A 19,416-nucleotide genomic window follows, 5' to 3' on the forward strand; every position below is an offset into this window, starting at 1 on the left:
TTTTTTTTTGACGCAGAGTTAGACAGTGAGAGAGAGAGAGAGAGAGAGAGAGACAGAGAGAAAGGTCTTCCTTTGCCGCTGGTTCACCCCCCAATGGCCGCTGCAGCTGCAGCAGCAGCCAGCGCACCACGCTGATCCAAAGCCAGGAGCCAGGTGCCTCTCCAGGTCTCCCATGCAGGTGCAGGGCCCAAGGACTTGGGCCATCCTCCACTGCACTCCTGGGCCACAGCAGAGAGCTGGCCTGGAAAAGGAGCAACCGGGACAGAATCCGGTGCCCCAACCAGGACTAGAACCTGGGGTGCCAGCGCCACAGGCGGAGGATTAGCCTATTAAGCCGCAGCACCAGCCTTTTCATGACTTTCTTAAAGTCAGTCTAACTGTGAGTTTTCCCTGACCCCTGGGATCTTTGCCAGGGTGTTAAATCACATGTCTCAAAAAAAAAAATCTCCAAATCACTAAATTTTTTATTATCTAGTCTTACATCCTGGCTGCCTTGATTAAACACCTTCAAAGTACAATCCCAGAAATACAACCCTGGCTCCTGTTAGTAATTGTCACAGTTCCTTGACTATGTAGTCTTTTCAATTCCTTACTTTTGTTATGCCGTTTTAATCCTACTCATCTCAATCTTGCTGATTGTTATCTTAGATAATTTTCAATATTATTTGCCATAGTTTGGGCGTGCCGAGACATAGAAACCAAGATAGATATAGATGTGCCAGAGATTTATTTGGAGCAGTGGGGTGTTGGTGATGGTAAAGAAAGCTTTCAGATAATTCTAATATCTATGGAAAAAGGAAAGGAAGGAGGATATGATAGCAAGCATCTTAGATTATAGCACAGCTCCAAAAATACTTCAGTCAGGCCCATGTGGAGTCCTCAAGCCAAAACTGTATTTAGGAAGAGTCCTATGACATGCTGTCACGGATCTGCTTTAGTATCTTTGATTGCCACACTCAGTCATCAACTGGGAATAGCTCATGGGAAGTGTGACCTTAGCATAGAGCCATTAATCAGTTATGCTCTTTGTAGCAGGTACAGTTTTGTGGTTGCTACACACACATACATGCACATTCACACACTTATAAGGAATCAGATTCTATCATACATGACACAGACAGGGACTAGATATGGATCCTATGCACATAGAGAGGAGTCAGACACATACACTAGAGATCAGACTTTACCATACTATTAGTATTATAATTTCTCATTCATAATGGGTTTTATACAAACTTACTCAGAGAATCTAAAGAAATGATCTCCATTTGTCGCTTTGTTTTAATGTGAAAATACATACCATGATGACAATTGAGTTTCTGTAATACAACAAAATTATAAGGTGAGAACTTCCAATAGTCATGAGAGGCCACTTAGACTATTTCTAAGCATTTGAGATATAAATCACCAAGTGTGAGATGAGTCAGTAGCTTGAAAATGAACTTCCATTTCTGTGCATTTCTGGGTAGAGATTTTTCAAATTAGCAACACATCCAAAAGAAAAATAATATACTACAGAAGTAGGACTTTTGTATGTGACCAACACGACTCGTGCATATATTTTTCTCTCATTATTCTATCCCATGTTATAATCTACTTGTGTCCAAGTTACTATATCTCAGACTATAAATTCCTTGAAGGCAAGGACCACGTCTCATCTTTGATTACACTCAGTACCCAAGTGACTAATTCAGTGCCAAAAAGTATTTGGTGACCTCTTTCTTTAACCCTGTGCTTCCTTCCCTGGGCCAGCTCTTTATAGTTTCACATCAGAATCACAGCCTTTGGAGAGATGCCCCATATCTCTCTATAATCATTGCTCTTCCCTGCATTATTTAACAACCACACCCCTCACTCAGGGGGGAGCCAGATTTCTTTTAGAGCCAAAATGGTTTTAAGTCAAGTAAAAATTGTTGTGCATCTTACTTTTCTTTGGTAAGATTTATCACTGGCTCAGTAGAACCTTTGCCAAAAAATTGGTTAGTTTGTCATCATGGCATATTAAGGAATTTCTTCCTAAGAAAATATCTTCATAACTAAAGAAGCCAGCTTCTGTAAAATCCCTACCAAAAATACCACTCCCACTCTAAACCACCAAGGCATGTTCAGTGGCTTCCATATGGAAATAGATTTTTTTAAGTCACTAACATGTTCTGGAAAATGATGGACTGTGATGTTTAGGTGATAATATGATCTCTTGAGAATTCTTCCTAGTCTTCCAGTGGTCTACTACAATTCTTCAATTTGTGTATACTTTATTCTTTTTAGGAACAATATATTGATATTTGTTTTCTTGTGTGGAAATGAAAATAGCTTAGGAAAGTAGGCAAGACAGGTATTATTATTCAGTTAAATGATTTGTCCAAAGGGACAGAGTGAAAATGGTGGCCAATGATTGGAAAACAGAGAGATCAAATAGACTACAATATTTAGGAAATAAAACAAACAATAATGTATACTCAGTATCTGCTATGTACTGGGCATGGAAGCTAGACTTAAAAACACAAGGTCAAATAAAATCTGTGTAATTTATCTCTTGTAAGGTCATCTATATTAAAATAAATAAAATCCTATTATAATTATAAATAGAGATAGTAACAAAATTTTACAGAAGCTCTTAGAATGAAAATCAAGAGTCTCTGGCCCCTCCTACCACCACTACCTGCCCCAACCCTTCACTTCAGAGGTAACCTTTCTCATTAATGTAAGTATGTTGAATGTCTTTTCTTTTTAGTATTTTTATTAGGAAAAGCTAAAATTATACAAAATTAGAATAATGTAATAAATACATATTACACATCAATATCTAACTTTAAGATCAGTAAATTTTTACATATGGACATAAATAATTATTTAAGAGGTAGGAGGGAGAGACAGGAAGAGAAAGAAAGAATGAGCATGTGTGAGCATGAGCAATTTCGTCTACTGGTTCACTCTCTAAATGCCTGCAATAGCCAAAACTGGGTCATAGCCAAAGTTGTGAGCCAAAAACTCAATCCAAGTCACTCATGTGGGTAGCAGGAACTCAGTTAACTGAGCTATCATCATGTTTTTCAAGGCACTACTCCATTTTGTGTACATTCTGAATTTATGGAAAATACCAAGTTGCTTATTGTTATGAATTAAATAGGACTTGGTTTCCCAAATTCATGCAGATGCTTAAACCTCATTGTCTTATGTTAATAGTTAATAGATTAATGCTAATGGGCGATGGGTTAGGGTAGATACTTGATCTAATTATGGCTGTTTTGAGATCATGCCACTGGAACATCTTTAGGTCTTTGGGGCTTGTTCCCTGGAAGGTAGTTCTCATAAGAGTATTTTTTTTAATAGAACTGGGTTCTTCCTTCCTTCCTTCCTTCCTTCCTTCCTTCCTTCCTTCCTTCCTTCCTTCCTTTTAAGATTTATTTATTTATTTGAAAGTCAGAGTTACACACAGAGAGAAGGAGAGGTACAGAGAGAGAGAGAGAGAGAGAGAGAGAGGTCTTCCATCTACTGGTTCATTCTCCAGGTGGCTGCAATGGCTGGAGCCAGGAGCCAGGAGTTTCTTCCAGGTCTCCCATGTGGGTGCAGGGTCCCAAGGACTTGGGCCGTCTTCTACTGCTTTCCTAGGCCATAGCAGGGAGCTGGATTGGAAATGGAGTAGCCAGGACTTGAACCGGTGACCACATGGAATGCCAGCACTGCAATCTTCAGCTTTACCTGCTATGCCACAGTTCAGCGCCAGTAATTTTTTTAAAGATTTATTTTATTTATTTGAAAGAGTTACAGAGAGAGGTAGAGACAGAGAGAGAGGTCTTCCAACCGCTGACTCACTCCCCAGATGGCCACAACAGCCGGAGCTGTGCCGATCTGAAGCTAGGAGCCAGGAGCTTCTTCTGGGTCTCCCACGTGGGTGCAGGGGCCCAAGGACTTGGGCCACCTTCCACTGCTATCCCAGGCCATAGCAGAGAGCTTGATTGGAAGTGGAGCAGCCCGGACTAGAACCGGCGCCTATATGGGATGCCGGCGCTTCAGGCCAGGGTTTTAATCCGCTGCACCACAGCGCCCCTCCCCCCAATATTGGTTTTTAAAGCTGAATTTGGGCAAGCTTCTCTCTCCTGTTTCCTGGTTTACCATGTGGTCATTCTTTCACACACCCTCCAACATTGCCAGACAACCAAACTACCAAGCTGGAACTGTGAATCTCCAAAGTGTAAGGCAAAATAAATATTTTCCTTCCCAAAGAGTTCCTCTCAGGTATTTTAGTTAAAGTAACAAAAATTGTGTGATTATATCGAATTTTCCTGTTTTAAAAGTTTTATTTATGCACACGTGCATGCACACACACACACACACACACAGAGAGAGAGAGAGAGAGAGAGAGAAACTAACTACCATCTATTGGTTCATTTCACAAATGCCTGCTTTGGGCAGGGGCCAGGCTGGGTCCAAAGTCAGGTGTTGAGCATGCAATCCAGGTTTTCCACATGGCAGAAGAAATTCAGTTACTTAAGCTGCTATCACTACCTCCTACATTATCAGGAAGCTGGAATCCAGAACGAGAGCCAGGTGCTTCAATGTGGAACACAGGCATCTTACCTGCTAGGCTAAATTCCTCTTAGATTCCTTTAAATGTCTATATGGTTATAGTATATGTCTATCTCTCTCCCATTCTTGATAATGGTAATTTGCATCTTCCCTTTTACTCAGTTTGCTAGAATTTTACTAATCTTGTGTTTTTAAAAGGAACTAATTTTGATTCATTGATTTTTGTGTATTTTAAAAATTTTATTCATTTTTATTCTTATCTTTATTATTTATTTATGATAACTTTGAATTTGATTTTTCTTTGTATAGATTTTTTTTTATTTTTTTATTTTATTTATTTATTTATTTTGACAGGCAGAGTGGACAGTGAGAGAGAGAAACAGAGAGAAAGGTCTTCCTTTTGCCATTGGTTCACCCTCCAATGGCCGCCGCGGCCTGCACGCTGCAGCCGGCACACCATGCTGATCCGATGGCAGAAGCCAGGTACTTATCCTGGTCTCCCATGGGGTGCAGGACCCAAGAACTTGGGCCATCCTCCACTGCACTCCCTGGCCACAACAGAGCTGGCCTGGAAGAGGGGCAACCAGGACAGAATCCGGCGCCCTGACTGGGACTAGAACCTGGCGTGCCGGTGCCATAAGGCGGAGGATTAGCCTAGTGAGCCGTGGCACTGGCGTCTTTGTATAGATTTTTAAGGTGGAAAACTAGATTAATTATGTGAAATATCTCTTCATTTAAATAAAGGTATTTATTGCTATCAATTTCCCTAAGCATTGCTTTGGCTTTATCTTACAAATTTTGATATATTATATTTCCATTTTTATTATGTTCAATGTATTTGCTAATTTCTCTTTGATTTGCTCTCTGACCTAAAAGTTGTAAGTGTGATTTTATTTCCAAATATTTGGGAGAATTTTCCAGATATTGTTGTTACTAATTTCCAGGTTAATTTCAATTTGGTCACAGAATATTTTTGTCTAATTTCAGTTTTTAAATATTGGCCTAAATTTGCTTTGTAGCCCAGCATATAGTCTGTGTTGATGAGTATTTTATGCGCATTGGTAAAGAATGTATACTTTGCTATTATAAAAGTTATAAAGTACTAATCTTTACTCAAGAAAAAGATGGGTAAGAAGAATATCATGTACCTACTAAAAAATTGAATTCATAATTTAAAGCCTTCCAAAAAAGACAGCCACACAAATTGGCCAGTCCTATGTCAGCTAAGGGAGAACAATAGCAATGCTGTTTGCTTCTTAAAAATCTGTTCCCAGCTGGCCTTTTGTTCTTCTCTGCTCTCATTTTTGCATTCATTGTGATTATTATTCTTATTGTTCCATTTAAATTTATCGACTTTCAGCTGCATTATTTGCATTATTTTTAGTGATTTCTTCTCAGTCTACTTAGTATTTCAGCATTTCAAGCAAAATTTTTAAGTGCATGACCATACAGAATCTTTTACCCTTACACCTTCATGTTATAGTTGGTGGTGTATTATATCTGTGTACACTGACATCCCTCCATCCAATGTTTCATACATATTTGAAATAATTTGAAAAGAGAAAAATAGTCCATTAGATTTATTCTCAAAATTTACTGTTTCTGTCATTTTCCCTTCATTTCCCTCTGGAATTATTTCTATTTAGCTTAGTGAACTTTCTTCTTTTACAGCAGGTCTCCCAACAAATTCTTTAATTTTTGTTCATCTGAAAATTTCGTTATATCACCTTCATTCCTGAAAGATATTGATTAGGAAGGCGGAGTTATAGACAGATGGAGAGAAGGAGAGCTACAAAGAAAAAGATCTTCCAGCTGCTGGTTCACTCACCAAAGGCTGCAATGGCCGATGCTGAGCCAGGCCAAAGCCAGGAGCCAGGAGCCAGGACCTTATTCTGGGTCTCCCATGTGGGTGCAGGGTCCCTAGCACTTGAGCCATCTCTGTTGCTTTCCCAGGCACATTAGCAGGGAGCTGGATTGGAAGTGGAGCAGCTGGGACTGGAACTGGCACCTGTATGGTATGCATACAGTGTTGCAGACTGCGGCTTAACCCATTATACCATGATGCTGGCCAACAAAGATACGTATTTTTAGAGAGAAAATTCTCAACTGACAGGTCTTTTCATTCAGCACTTTGGAGATGTTCCCCTATCTTCTAACCTCCATGTTTTCTAATGAGAAATACAGGGTAATTTAAATGGTTGTTCTCTTTCATGTAATGTTATTTGTATATGGATCTTTTCAAGATTTGTTTCCTTGCATTTGGACTGAAGCAGCTGGAAGATTGTGATGTCTGGGTGTCTGCATGTGTGGGGTGGCTTTGTCTCCTTTGTTAGTTTACATTGTTTGAGGTTCACTGACATCTTGAATTTGTTACTTTTTTTAAAAATTAAGTTAAGGAAGTTTGCAACTACTGTTTCTTCATTTTTTTTTTTTTATTTTGCTAATGTCTTTATTTTCCCATTCTGGGCTGCCACTGACATGAATGCTAAAGTTTTTTGATGTAATCTTACAGTTCTCAGACTGTGTTTAATAAAAATTTGTTTTCTCTGATTATATATATTTCCCCTGTTTTGTCATCAAGTTCATTGATTATTTCTCCATCATTTCCTTCTGGTATTAGGCTGATAAAGTGCATTTTCATTTCAGCTATTGTATGTTTCAGTTATAAATTTTCCATTTGGTTCAGTTTTACAGTTTCTATTTCTCTGTGTAGAACTTTTTATTCATTTTAAACTTGTTCATCAGTATATGAACTATGGCCATAATAGCTGCATTCAAATCTTTGATAATTTCAATGGTGGGGTCAAAAGAGGGTTGGCCTATGTTGATTGGATTTTCTCATGAGAGTTGGTCATTTTTTGCTTTTTTTCATATTGCATAATTTGAATCATATTCTGAACATTTTTAATATTATGTTGTGAAGCCCTGGATCTTGTTTTCTGGGGTTTGTTTTTGTTTTAGCATGTAGTCAGTCTGGTTATGTTAAGACTGTTAATTCTGTTTCATGTTCCTTGGGTGGTGGTTTCAATGTCAGTTCAGTTTGCAAAGCCATTGTTAACCATGTTTGCAGCTATCTAATATATATAGGGAGTAGTTGGGGACTTGCTATGTGGTTTATAAATATTTTTCAGTGTCTCCTGTGATAGTTATCAATAACTCATTCCTTTTCATAATGTTGACACTCTGTGTACATGGAATCCCATAGTAATCTTAGGACTCATGTTTCATACTCAGAATTATGAATACCCATTTCTACAACTTACTCCTCTCTGGACTTCTCTCCCCTCCCCATCATCACACTGTCCTCTAATGCACACACTCCAAGAAATTCTTTTTCTCACTTCTTTTTTCTCAAATATTTTTACAGTTTGTCAGTGCCATGTTCTCAGGGGGTTCTGTGAGACTAGTGAGATAAAAGAGGGATTTGCAAACGGGGAGTTCTTCTACCTTATTTGAGAAACAGAAGCCTATTTCTCAATGCACTGTGCAGAGACATGTCTTTTCTTGGGATTTTAGGTGCCTATGAAACATTGCCACAGCCATGAAACTTCACAAATTTGTAGCTCAATGTTATAGGTTTAATGTAATCACTATTAAAATTCCAATGATACTTAACCACAAAAAGACCTTAAATTGCTAATGTAATGTTGAATAAGAAGAACAAAGATGTAGTTGTCATACTTCTTGGCTTCAAAATATATTACAGAGCTACAATAAAATAAAAAGTGTGGCACCTGCAAAAAAAAAAAAAAACACACAGACCTATAGACCGTTGAAACAGAATAAAGAGTTAATAAACAAACCCACACATTTACAGGCAACTGATCTTCAACAAGGGTGTCAATAACACACACTGTGGAAAGCATAATTTCCTCAGTAAGTGGTGTTGGGAAAATTGGATATCATATGCCGAAGAATGAAATTTAGACCATTATCTTACATCATACACAAAAATAAGTTCAAAATGGGTAAAAGATTTAATGCTTGTTTTGTGACCTATATATGCTCTATCCTAAAAAGTGTTTCACATGTTGATGAAAAGATTATTTATTCAGCACCTGTTGGGTGGAGTATTCTGTATATGTCTGTTTTGTCCATTAAGTGTATAGTGTAATTTAGCTCTATTCTTTGTTGATTTTGTTTTGTCTGGTTCATCTGTACATTGATGAAAGGGCAGTGTTGAAGTCTCCACTGTTGTTTGGAAGCTCGTCTCTCCCTTTAGATGTAATCATGTTTGTTTAGAAAATTCAGTTATCTGGCATTAAGTGCATTTACATTTTAAATCATACCTTCATGTGGGATTGATCTCTTGATCTTTATAGTGGCTGTCTGTTTTTACAAGTTTATTTTAAATTCTCTTTTGTCTGATACAAATATTGCTACTTCTTTTCATTTTTGGTTTCTGTTTGAATGGAATATCTTTTACCACTCTTTTACTTTCATATATTTCTGCCTACTGCTGAAGTTTCTTAAGAGGCAGCATAAGTCCTGGTTTTGTTTGTTTTGTTGTTTTGGTTTTTGTTTAATCATTCAGATAATCTATACCTTTTAACTGGGGGAATTTAGTCCATTTATATTCAGTTATTAATGATACATAATGATTTGGTTTGGTCTTTTTTAAAATTCTTCAGTATATTTTGAACTTCCTTTGTTCTTTTTTCTGGTGGGCTTTATACTTTCAGATGTTTGTGTGACCATAGTTATCTTTGTTTTTTTTTTTATGTGACCCCTTAAGTATCTTTGGTAAGGCCGGTCAGGTGGTGGTGAATTTCTTCAGTTTTTGCTTGTCGTAGAAAATATTTCTCCTTCAATTATTAAAGATAGCTTTACTTGGTAGTCTTGGTTGGAAATTTTTTTCTTGGAATATATCATTCCTTTCCCTTCTAGCCTGTAAGGTTTCTGATGAAAAATCTGCTGTTAATCTAATGAGGGTTCTCTTACAGGTTAGCTGACACTTTTCTCTTGTGCAGATTTTAGAATTCTCTCTTTGTATTGTATTTTTGTTACTCTGGATATAATATGTTCTTGTGGTGAGGATCTTTTTGGGTTATATCTGTTTGGAGTCCTTTGGGTCTCCTGTACTTAGATGTCCAAATCTTTCTCCACATTTGATAAGTTTTTAGCTGTTGTTACGTTAGATATGTGGGTTTTTTTAAATTTTTTACTTCTCTTTGTCTACAAGAATTTCCAAAATTTAAATATTTGTTCATTTAATGGAGTCCCAGTGGTATCAAAGGCTAATCTTATTTGTTTGTTTTTGTGTGACTGAAATATTTCAAAAGGGCTATCTTCAATTTCAGATAGTCTTTCTCCTGGTTGATCTAGTGTATTGTTGAGGTTTTCAGCTGTATTTTTTACTTCTTGAAATCTTTGTTTCTCAAATTTCTGTTTGATTCTTTTTCTTTTTTTTTAAAGATTTGTTTATTTTATTTGAAAGAGTTACACAGAGAGAGAAGGAGAGGCAGAGAGAGAGAGAAAGAGAGAGGTCTTCTGGTCTTCCATCTGCTGGTTCACTCCCTAATTGGCCGCAACGGCCAGAGCTATGCTGATCCGAAGCTAGGAGCCAGGAGCTTCCTCCCAGTCTCCTACTTGGGTGCAGGGGCCCAAGGACTTGTCCATCCTCTACTGCTTCCTAGGCCATCACAGAGAGCTGGATTGGAAGTGGAGTGGCTGGGACATGAACCAGCGTTCATATTTGATGCTGGCACTGCAGGTGGTGGCTTTACCTGCTATGCTGCAGTGCCAGCCTCCTTGATTCTTTTTCAAGTCTGTCTCTTTGCTGAATATCTCTTTCATATCATGCATCAATTTCCTAATTTTGTTTAACTCTTTATCTGTATTCTCTTGTATTTCTTTGAGTATCATTATAATCATTTTTCCTGAAAGTCTGTCTTTGGGTGTCGCTTTGGTAGGTAACTTTGGCTTCAGTCCCAGTTGGATACTAAAGTATGGTTTCCCTGTACCTTCTTCCATCATAATTTATGGCAGCAGTGGCAGGGAATTGGGGGAACTCCTTTCAGTCTCAGCAAGGGTGGAGAGGTCGAACTGGCAGTGGTTGGTGTCAGAGCATTGCCAAACCCAGGCCTGATGTGAACATGTGTGGTTACATACACCTACTACAGCTGAGAAAGAGAGAAAGGGAGCTGCACTAGAGCCTAGTCCATCTATGATAAGTGTTCATGGTGCCAGGAAAGCATAGGCTATGCTGGGGATTTTGCACTGGTAACTGCTGATCTGAAGCTGCAGGATGTAGGTAGGACCTTTTACAGGCACCATGGGGTAAGCATGCATGACTCTAGGGTTTCTGGGACTAGCAGCCACAGTCCCAGAGTTATGGAATGCAGAAAAGGCCTTCTCGAGGTTTCTCATGGCAAGCACAGTTTAGATGAGAGCTGTGCACTGTCAGCTTTGGGTCTTGAGCCATGAGATGCAGAAGGGAATTTCCCACATCCCTCGGAGCAAGCAAGAGTGGTGCTGACATTGTGTAAAGTCATCAAATGCTCTGAGCCATGATGTGTGGAGAATAAATTCCGCAGGTGCTGCAAGGTGAGCAAGGCTTCCAGGAGCCCTGAGCCACCAGACACAGAAGGGGTCTTCTCCAGGTCTCAAGGGGCAAGCGAGGGTGACTCCTTAGTTTGTACACCACAATCCTGTAGCTGTAAATGTTGAGGGGCCTGTCATCTGTTCTGTGAGATGTATGCTGTTCTGAGGACTGTGGCAGCATCCAGGCTGCCTACTGGCTCCTGAAATAAAATGGAATCTAATAGTGGCTATACCCTAGCAGATTGGGTTCTGGGGACTGAGGGGGCACCCAATATGGGTTCCTTTTTTGGAGTAACACAGTCAGTTGGACTCCAGTCAACTTCCCCAACTGGATTTGAAGCCTCTGAGGGTTATGGAATTCCCCTGAAGTTAGGAATGCTGATCTGCAGTAATCATTGAGGTCACTGTGCTTTCCTGTTTACCTTTCCCAGCAATGTGGAAATTCTCGGGGGTCTGGGTTAGCAGCTGCAGTGTGCTCTGTTCCTTCCTTTCTACTGGTCTCCTAAACTTTATGCTGTTTAGGGTTCCTGTCCCTTCTTTGCTGATTTCAAGAATTTTCCTTAAGCTAATCTCCCCAAAATGTTCACCTGATTCATTTCTGTGCCTGAGGTTAAATACAGAACACCTTATTTAACCTTGGATCTTTATTCTCACTGCTCCCAGGGCATCCAGAAGTCACAGCAGATGTACTAGGATAATATTAACTCCTATACCTAATTATTAAATTTAAAAAGTTTTTAAAACTTCATAGTGCCTAATGTTATTTTATCTGTACCTTGGGAAGAACTGTCTCAAAGGACAAGTGTGATTTGTAGATTTTAAAAGAAAAAAATAAAAGCATGTCAGATAAGGAGAATAATTAGAGAAGTTGTTGATGGGGCAGAGAATTCTATAATAAATAGAACCGATTGATCAACAAAAAAAACCCTTTGAGAAAAATAGAGATGCCTGAAGTTGGGGGAGGGGATTATTGGTGAGTGACATAGACATGGAGCAGGAAGAAAATGGTATTGAAAATCCACTAAGGTTTTTCAAGATGAGAGAATCTGATGAGATTGATTGAGGGTAGGGGGATGAATTGGCAGGATGGGAAGAACCTAGAATTAGATAGGCAAGTACAGACATGAGAATTCATGAAAATGGACATGATAGCCAGAACAAGAATGGTGGCAATAGGAATGAAGAAATGGGATGAGAATGACACACAGGGTGATAGTAGATGATATCTGAGATTAATCTGACAGTAAACAAATCTCTAGTAATGGTTGGAGTATTTCTGTTCTCAGAAATAATAGCTTTCTGGATTGGAGTTAAATTTTTGGAAGTCCTCCCAGACTCAACTATTGCCCAAAACTTATGATCGAGTCATCTTTCCTGGTCATCCACTCTGACACTATTCCTGTCATGTCATGTAGGAAAATATACCCAATAGGGTCAGATCTTCTGCTTTTTCAAGAAAGTTGTAAATTCAGCTACCTTTTGTAATCTCCTAACTTTTAAACATCAATAATTCAATTTTTGTTAATGAATAAAACACTATACAACTTGGTTGCCAATTTGAAACCTCTCTTAAATTCTGTGTATTGCATAGAAGCTTGTCTGTGTGATTTCTTATCAGCAAGAAACATGTAGAAAGGATTTTTGTACTAGCTAGTGTTTTCCTTTAGTTAGGATGGTGATTTGAAAGTTATAAGACTTTCTCTGCTTCTTCCCAGCCAGGTCTCTAGACAAACTTTATAACTTTGCTGATTGCTCTGGACTCCACCTGATATTTGCTTTAAACGCACTGCGTCGTAATCCCAATAACTCCTGGAACAGTTCTAGTGCCCTGAGTCTATTGAAGTACAGTGCCAGCAAAAAGTACAACATTTCCTGGGAACTGGGTAATGGTAAGTAAAGATGTTATTTCCTCTGAATTGACAGGATAAAGGGGGAAAATGGATTGGTTTGAAAAATATTCTCAGTCAAATCATCTCTAATACATTGGCACAAAAAACATTTGGAATGTTTGGTCGTGAGTTTACCATCCAAATGGCAAAAAACTGTAGAAAAATTGAATCTACACCATCTGCATCTGTAGAGATCTCTAATTACATCATTTCAAACATGGGGGAAATCCCACAATAAATGGAAAATATAGTGATTTATGACTTAAAAATTTCATGATAGAACCACAAACTACTCTAATTTGAAAGAGTTTTGGTTAAATAAGTTTGAGGACTGCCATATAGTATATGGACTTCTTGAAGGTTCATGATTCATATCAGCATATAAAAGACCCTGAGCAGTCCTGCCACAAATAAATCTGTTTAACATTTTTAATTTAGTTTTCTTAAGCCATTAAACCAAGGTTGGTTTCAGGCTTAGGAGAACCCATACTTAGTTTTAATGCTCTGTTGCCACTGCATTGAAATTCTTAATACTTTTTTAACAAGGGGATTCACATTTTCATTTGTGTGGGGCCCTATAAATTATGTTTAACCATTGAATTCTGTCTCTCTCTGTGTGTATATTATCTGTTATTCCTTCCATGGAACAATATCACATTGCACACAGTTTGGAGAAATAGTTCATGAATCATACTGTTTTTCTTGATATACATGCCATTCTGTAGAGTCTGTGACTGTAATATTAAGTCAATTAATATGAGTTATCATTTAAATTATGGATAGTATAAATCTGAAAGTTTTCTGATTCTTAAGGTAAAAGAATTTTTTGGTAACCCTCGATCAAAGCAATTGAGCCTAACAAACCAAGACTTCTCTTAAAATACCAATCATAAATTGATTCCATTTTTGTCCATGGCTTTATATGTCTGTAGCTAACGTCATTTATTAAACACTAGGTACACATGTGTGTGCATGTATACCCACATACACATGTATGTGCCCTCACATGTATTTATTGAATCCTAGAATTTGAAGTTCTCATGATAACATGACAATGCACAAAGGTCATAAAAATTAATGTCTGGGGGCCAGTGCTGTGGTATAGCAGGTAAAACTGCTGCCTGCAGTGCTGACATTCCTTATGGGTACTTGCTCGAGTCCTGGCTGCTCCACTTCCAATCCAGCTTTCTGCTGTGACCTGAGAAAGCAGTGGAAGATGGCCCAAGTCCCTGGGCCCCTGCACCCATGCGGTAGATCCAGATGAAGCTGGGAAGCTCCTGGCTTTGGATCAGCATAACTCCAGCTGTTGTGGCCATCTGGGGAGTGAACCAACGGATGGAAGACCTCATTCTCTCTCTCTGCCTCTGTCTCTCTGTAACTATGCCTTTCAAATAAATAAATACAATCTTTAAAAAAAACAAATAAGGTCCTGTTTTTGCATCAGTAGTCTTTTTTTTGTTTTACTTTTATTTAGCAAATATAAATTTCCAAAGTACAGCTTATGGATTACAATGGCTTTTCCCCCCATAACTTCCCTCCCGCCTGCAACCCTCCCATCTCCCGCTCCCTCTCCCATTCCATTCACATCAAGATTCATTTTCAATTCTCTATATACAGAAGATCAATTTAGTATATATTAAGTAAAGATTTCAATAGTTTGCATCCACACAGAACATAAAGTGTAAAATACTGTTTGAGTACTAGTTATAGCATTAAATCACAATGTACAGCACATTAAGGACAGAGATCCTACATGAGGAGTAAGTGCACAGTGACTCCTGTTGTTGACTTAACAAATTGACACTCTTGTTTATGGTGTCAGTAATCTCCCTAGTAGTCTTTAATTGGAATGTGATTCTCATTTTCTTTCCTCCTGTTCTCTCTTTCCCTCTCTCAAAATGGGAGACATTTGGGGAAAGATAGGGACCATATGGAGACCTGCTGTGCTGAACTGGAGAAAATTTGACTATAGAAAGGAGAACTGGGGTAGCCTGAGGATTTTCATATTTTAAATCAGTCTAGGTATTACACGTTCCATGAAATAAGCAGAGTGATGTGATCAGCTTTGAACTAAGCTAATTATTGCATAATAGGCAAAGTCATTTACTTATCCTCCCCATCCCATCTTCAAGTTTAGGTTTTTGATATTCTTTGGTATTCTTTTTTTCCTCTCTTTACCTTACCCTACTCTAACATCAGACTGTATTCAGCTTATTACTTATTACTGCATCTTTCCCTTAAGAGAGCAAAGTATTTTTCAAAAAGGACACTTGAGGGACCAATTAGGCAGAATATTTAAAATAGGTGAATATTATTACACACTTAGAGGAGTAAGTAAGCCTATGCTGAACTGAAGAATGCATGCTGTATCCAAAGGCTTTGTTTGCTTGTAAAATATTGTAATGCCTGAGTAAAATTGTTTTGTATAAAAAATTAACTAGTTTTAGATAAGTTTAAAGCAATTAAAACTTACCTACAAGTGATTGACTTTTGGGAAAATCCCTCCAGAGTTTTTGGGATCTCTAGGTGTGGGTGCTTGTTAAAATAAATAAATCTTCAATTGATATAACTAGAGTGATTGGGTGTTGGAGATGGTCTGGGGAAGAGAATATACACAACTTTCTGTGTATCCTCATCTATTTCAGACAATTAAGACCTTGTCCCGCCCCATCCTGCTTCCTCTAACTATTAAATACTTTGGGCATGGAGCTAATTATATTGAAAGAATGTTATTTAATCACCTTAGCCACATAACACTTGATTCCAATCATTGTTCTTTTAAGTGCCTCTTCAGAGCTTAACCAAAACAAAGAATCATTGATGAAGAGGGGGATAGGCATTGTCACATATAATAAAATAAAAATAATCATATAAATAAAAATAGGGAAAAGGCAAAATATATAAATTAAAAATTCAATAAAGTAGAAAATATCCAGTAATGTTTTGGGAAGTATTTCTGTAAGTGTTATGCGCTTCTCTAATCAAGAAATTTGAAGTTAGCATTTTTCCCTTCCATTTTCTTTTTAAAAGTGTACTTCTATTTTTTGATATGAATTTTATAAATGACCTGCCCAACTCAAGTTGCCTTTCAGGGTTTGAAAAAGATTTATTTTATTCTTCCTTCTAATTCATTTTGAAACTATTGATAGTTTTTCTTGTGTTAGAATCACACCCCTTAAGATATCCAATGTATTCAGCTTACAACTATTGTATGTTGTATATTCAGCCACTTCTTTCTAAAAAAATTATCTACAGGATCATCCCCCTGGCCTAGACTTACTTCTCCAATATTCTGTCCTTTTTCTTCTTTGTAACTTTATCCTTCTGGTCAGAGGTAATGGTTAAGTCATCATATCCAGATTCAGGAATGGACAATGGGACTGACCAGTCTCTTATCATTCATGTTTCTATGTACCAACAACCTGTTAACAGATATTTTATCTCTGGAGCAAATCTAGCATTGGAAAAAACTAAACAGACATTTCTTTTGTTGTTTCTACTAAAGTAGCTAAACTACAAGTGACTAACCTACGTTTTTTTTTTCCTTTGAAGTAAGTCAGTAGTGTAGGTTACATTCTACCTAAATCACATCCACTGTCAAGTGGTGCATTAAGCCTGTGATTATAGAGTGGACTGAAATTATGTTTTTGTAAAAATTAAAGAAAAAAATGAAGAAAGGGGGGATTGAGGGTGGGAAAGAGAGAAGTATGGTTATCTTCTTAGACTTATACCTATGGAATATGTGAAATCTGTTCTCTTTATATTAATAAATATGTTTAAAAACAAAAATCAAAAACAAAAAGCCAGTTAGGATCTCAAAAGTCTATGAAAGAATGACTTTCTGTATACAAGAATTATATTAACAATTACATTTTGTGGATATAAAATGTTTTCTTTAATGTCCATAAATTTTAAATTTGATAACTGATTAGTGTCAAATGATGACTGTAATTGTTTATATTTCTGCCAACCATTGGTAAATCTAAAGTAAAGAAGAACTGGGAAATTTTGAAGCTAGGACACAAACTCTGGAAGTGTCCATAGTGCACAAAGCAATTTACAGATTAATACAACCTCCTTCAAAATATCAATGACAATCTTCAGAGAATTAGAAGAAAACCCTAGAATTTATATGGAACACAAAGAACTCTAAATAACAAAAGCAATCTTTAATCAAAGCAGAACTGGAGACAACATAATGACAAATGTTAAGACATACTGCAGGGCTATTATAACTAAATCACCATGGCATTGGCATAAAAATAGGTACATACACTAGTGTTACAGATAGAAACCCTAAAATAAAATCCACACATGTATAGCCAACTGATCTTTGACAGTGTCCACAAAACCATATACTGAGTAAAGGATAGTGATATCCTTTTATCCAATAAATAGTGGTGGGGAAACTGAATATCCATATTGAATAAGAAGGAAGCTTCATATACCCTTCCCTGTCACCCTACACAACAATCAACTCAAAATGGACCAAAGATCCAAATGTAAAACCTAAAACTTTTAAACTACTGGGAGAGAAGATAAGTTTAACACCTCAAGACATTGACATAGGCAAAAAACTTTTAGAAAAGACACACACACACACACACACACAACACAAGAAAAAGAAGACAAATGGTAGGGATTATACCAAACTAAGAAGATCCTTCACAGCAAAGGAAGCAACCAACAGAGTGAAGATACAACCTAAAAAATGGGAAAAATATTTGTAAGCCATGCATCTGATAAGGGATTTATATCCAGAATATATAAGGAGCTCAAGAAATTCAACAATAACAAAACAAAGATTACAGTTAAGAAATAGCCAAGGAGTAGTACTTGAGGATGGATGCCTAGGGAGAAATGGCATTGACTTCAGCCACAGACAGATACCAGAAAAACAAAGGAAGGACAATGTTGCCAGGAGACATATTGAGAGAAATTTTCAGTGGAGAATGAACAAAACGGAACAGAGACTCCATGGAGCAGTGAGGAGAGAGAATAGATGCACAGCTGCCAGTAGTGCACCACTAGTAACTGCTGCGTATTCATGGCAGCACCCAGCTGGAAAGCATCATCTTCCAAGGCAAGGTGAAAGGAGGTTGCTGCAGATCTAATGGAGGACTCAGGGACACACCATGAAATAAGTTGGTGTTCTGTGTGGTGTGCATGTCTGGGTAGATGGGCTGTGCAGGCACCCAGAGCTCACTCCAGGCAATTAAACCACTGGCTCATCTTGGTACATAGAAGGGCTGGGATTGTGAACACATTAGCCAGCTCCAACATCCCCTCCTTCTACGCCCAACTTGGGTGTCACTCTAGACTCTTACTCCACCCACAAGTGGTGGTCAGAGCTCCCTGGACTCACCCAGGATACAACTCTCTATTTCCAACTTTAGTCTCAGGAACTATGCTGACCTAGAGAGACACATTTCCAATAATAATGCCCTCAATCAAAAAAAAAAAACAAAAAAATCTGACCACCAAGGAGATAATAAGTGATCCCCAGATGTATAATAATCAATGTAGAAATGCAAGAAACATAAAAATAGAAGACAGTATGATTTCACAAAAGAGGGGCAATAATACATTAATACTGGACAGTGAAGAAGGGAAATTTGACAAAATGCCTGAGAAAGAATTCAGGAGAATGATTGTGAAGTTACTAAGAAACACAGAGAAACAGTTGAATGAAATAAATCTGTATGTGACATGGATGAGAAACCTGCAAAGAGATAGAGATAATGAAGACAAAATAGAAATATTAGAAGTATTCAATAAGTCAAAAAACAAATACAATGGAATGCTTTAACAGCAGACTTGAAGAGGCGGAGGAAAGATTATCTCATCAAGAAGACAGGTCTTTTGAAATATGTCATGCACATGCAAAACAGGAAGAAAAATTGAAAATAGTATTTGGGATCTATGGGATACCATCAAATAATCAAAGGAGTTCCAGAAACTATGTTAACAAAGAATGGCTAACAAAACGTATTCAGTGAAATAATAACAGAAAATATTCCCAATTTGGAGAAAGATATGGACATTGAAATACAGGAAGCATATAGAACCCCAAACAGCCATGATCAGAAAATATTGGCACCAGACACATTATACTTAAAATTTCAAAAGTAAAACATAAATATAATATCCTACAATACTTAAGAGAGAATTAGTATATACTAAGTTGATCTTCTGTATATAAAGATAATTGAAAATGAATCTTGATGAAGAATGGGATGGGAGAGGGAGTGGGAGATGGGATGGTTGTGGGTGGGAGAGAGGTTATGAGGGGAAAAGCCGCTATCATTCAAAACTTGTACTTTGGAAATTTATACTTATTAAATAAAGTTGAAAAAAAAGAAATGCCAAAACACCTTTAAGTGATCTCCTATCAGATTAAAGCAGATTTCTCAACACAAACCCTACAGGCCAGGAGATAATAGAGATATAGACC

General features: G+C 37.6%; 1 protein-coding gene across 4 annotated transcripts in view; it reads left to right on the forward strand.

Moving 5' to 3' along the window:
* Positions 1-19,416, forward strand: part of HPSE2 (heparanase 2 (inactive)) — a 781,878-nt gene that overhangs the window by 478,101 nt on the left and 284,361 nt on the right. For all 4 annotated transcript variants that reach the window (XM_051824058.2, XM_051824060.2, XM_051824059.2 and 1 more), the window contains one exon: positions 12,789-12,962. In XM_051824058.2, coding sequence (XP_051680018.1) covers positions 12,789-12,962 — 174 coding nt within the window. The remainder of the gene's footprint in view (positions 1-12,788; positions 12,963-19,416) is intronic.

This window comes from Oryctolagus cuniculus, chromosome 15 (genome assembly GCF_964237555.1).
Source record: "Oryctolagus cuniculus chromosome 15, mOryCun1.1, whole genome shotgun sequence".
Taxonomy (NCBI): domain Eukaryota; kingdom Metazoa; phylum Chordata; class Mammalia; order Lagomorpha; family Leporidae; genus Oryctolagus; species Oryctolagus cuniculus.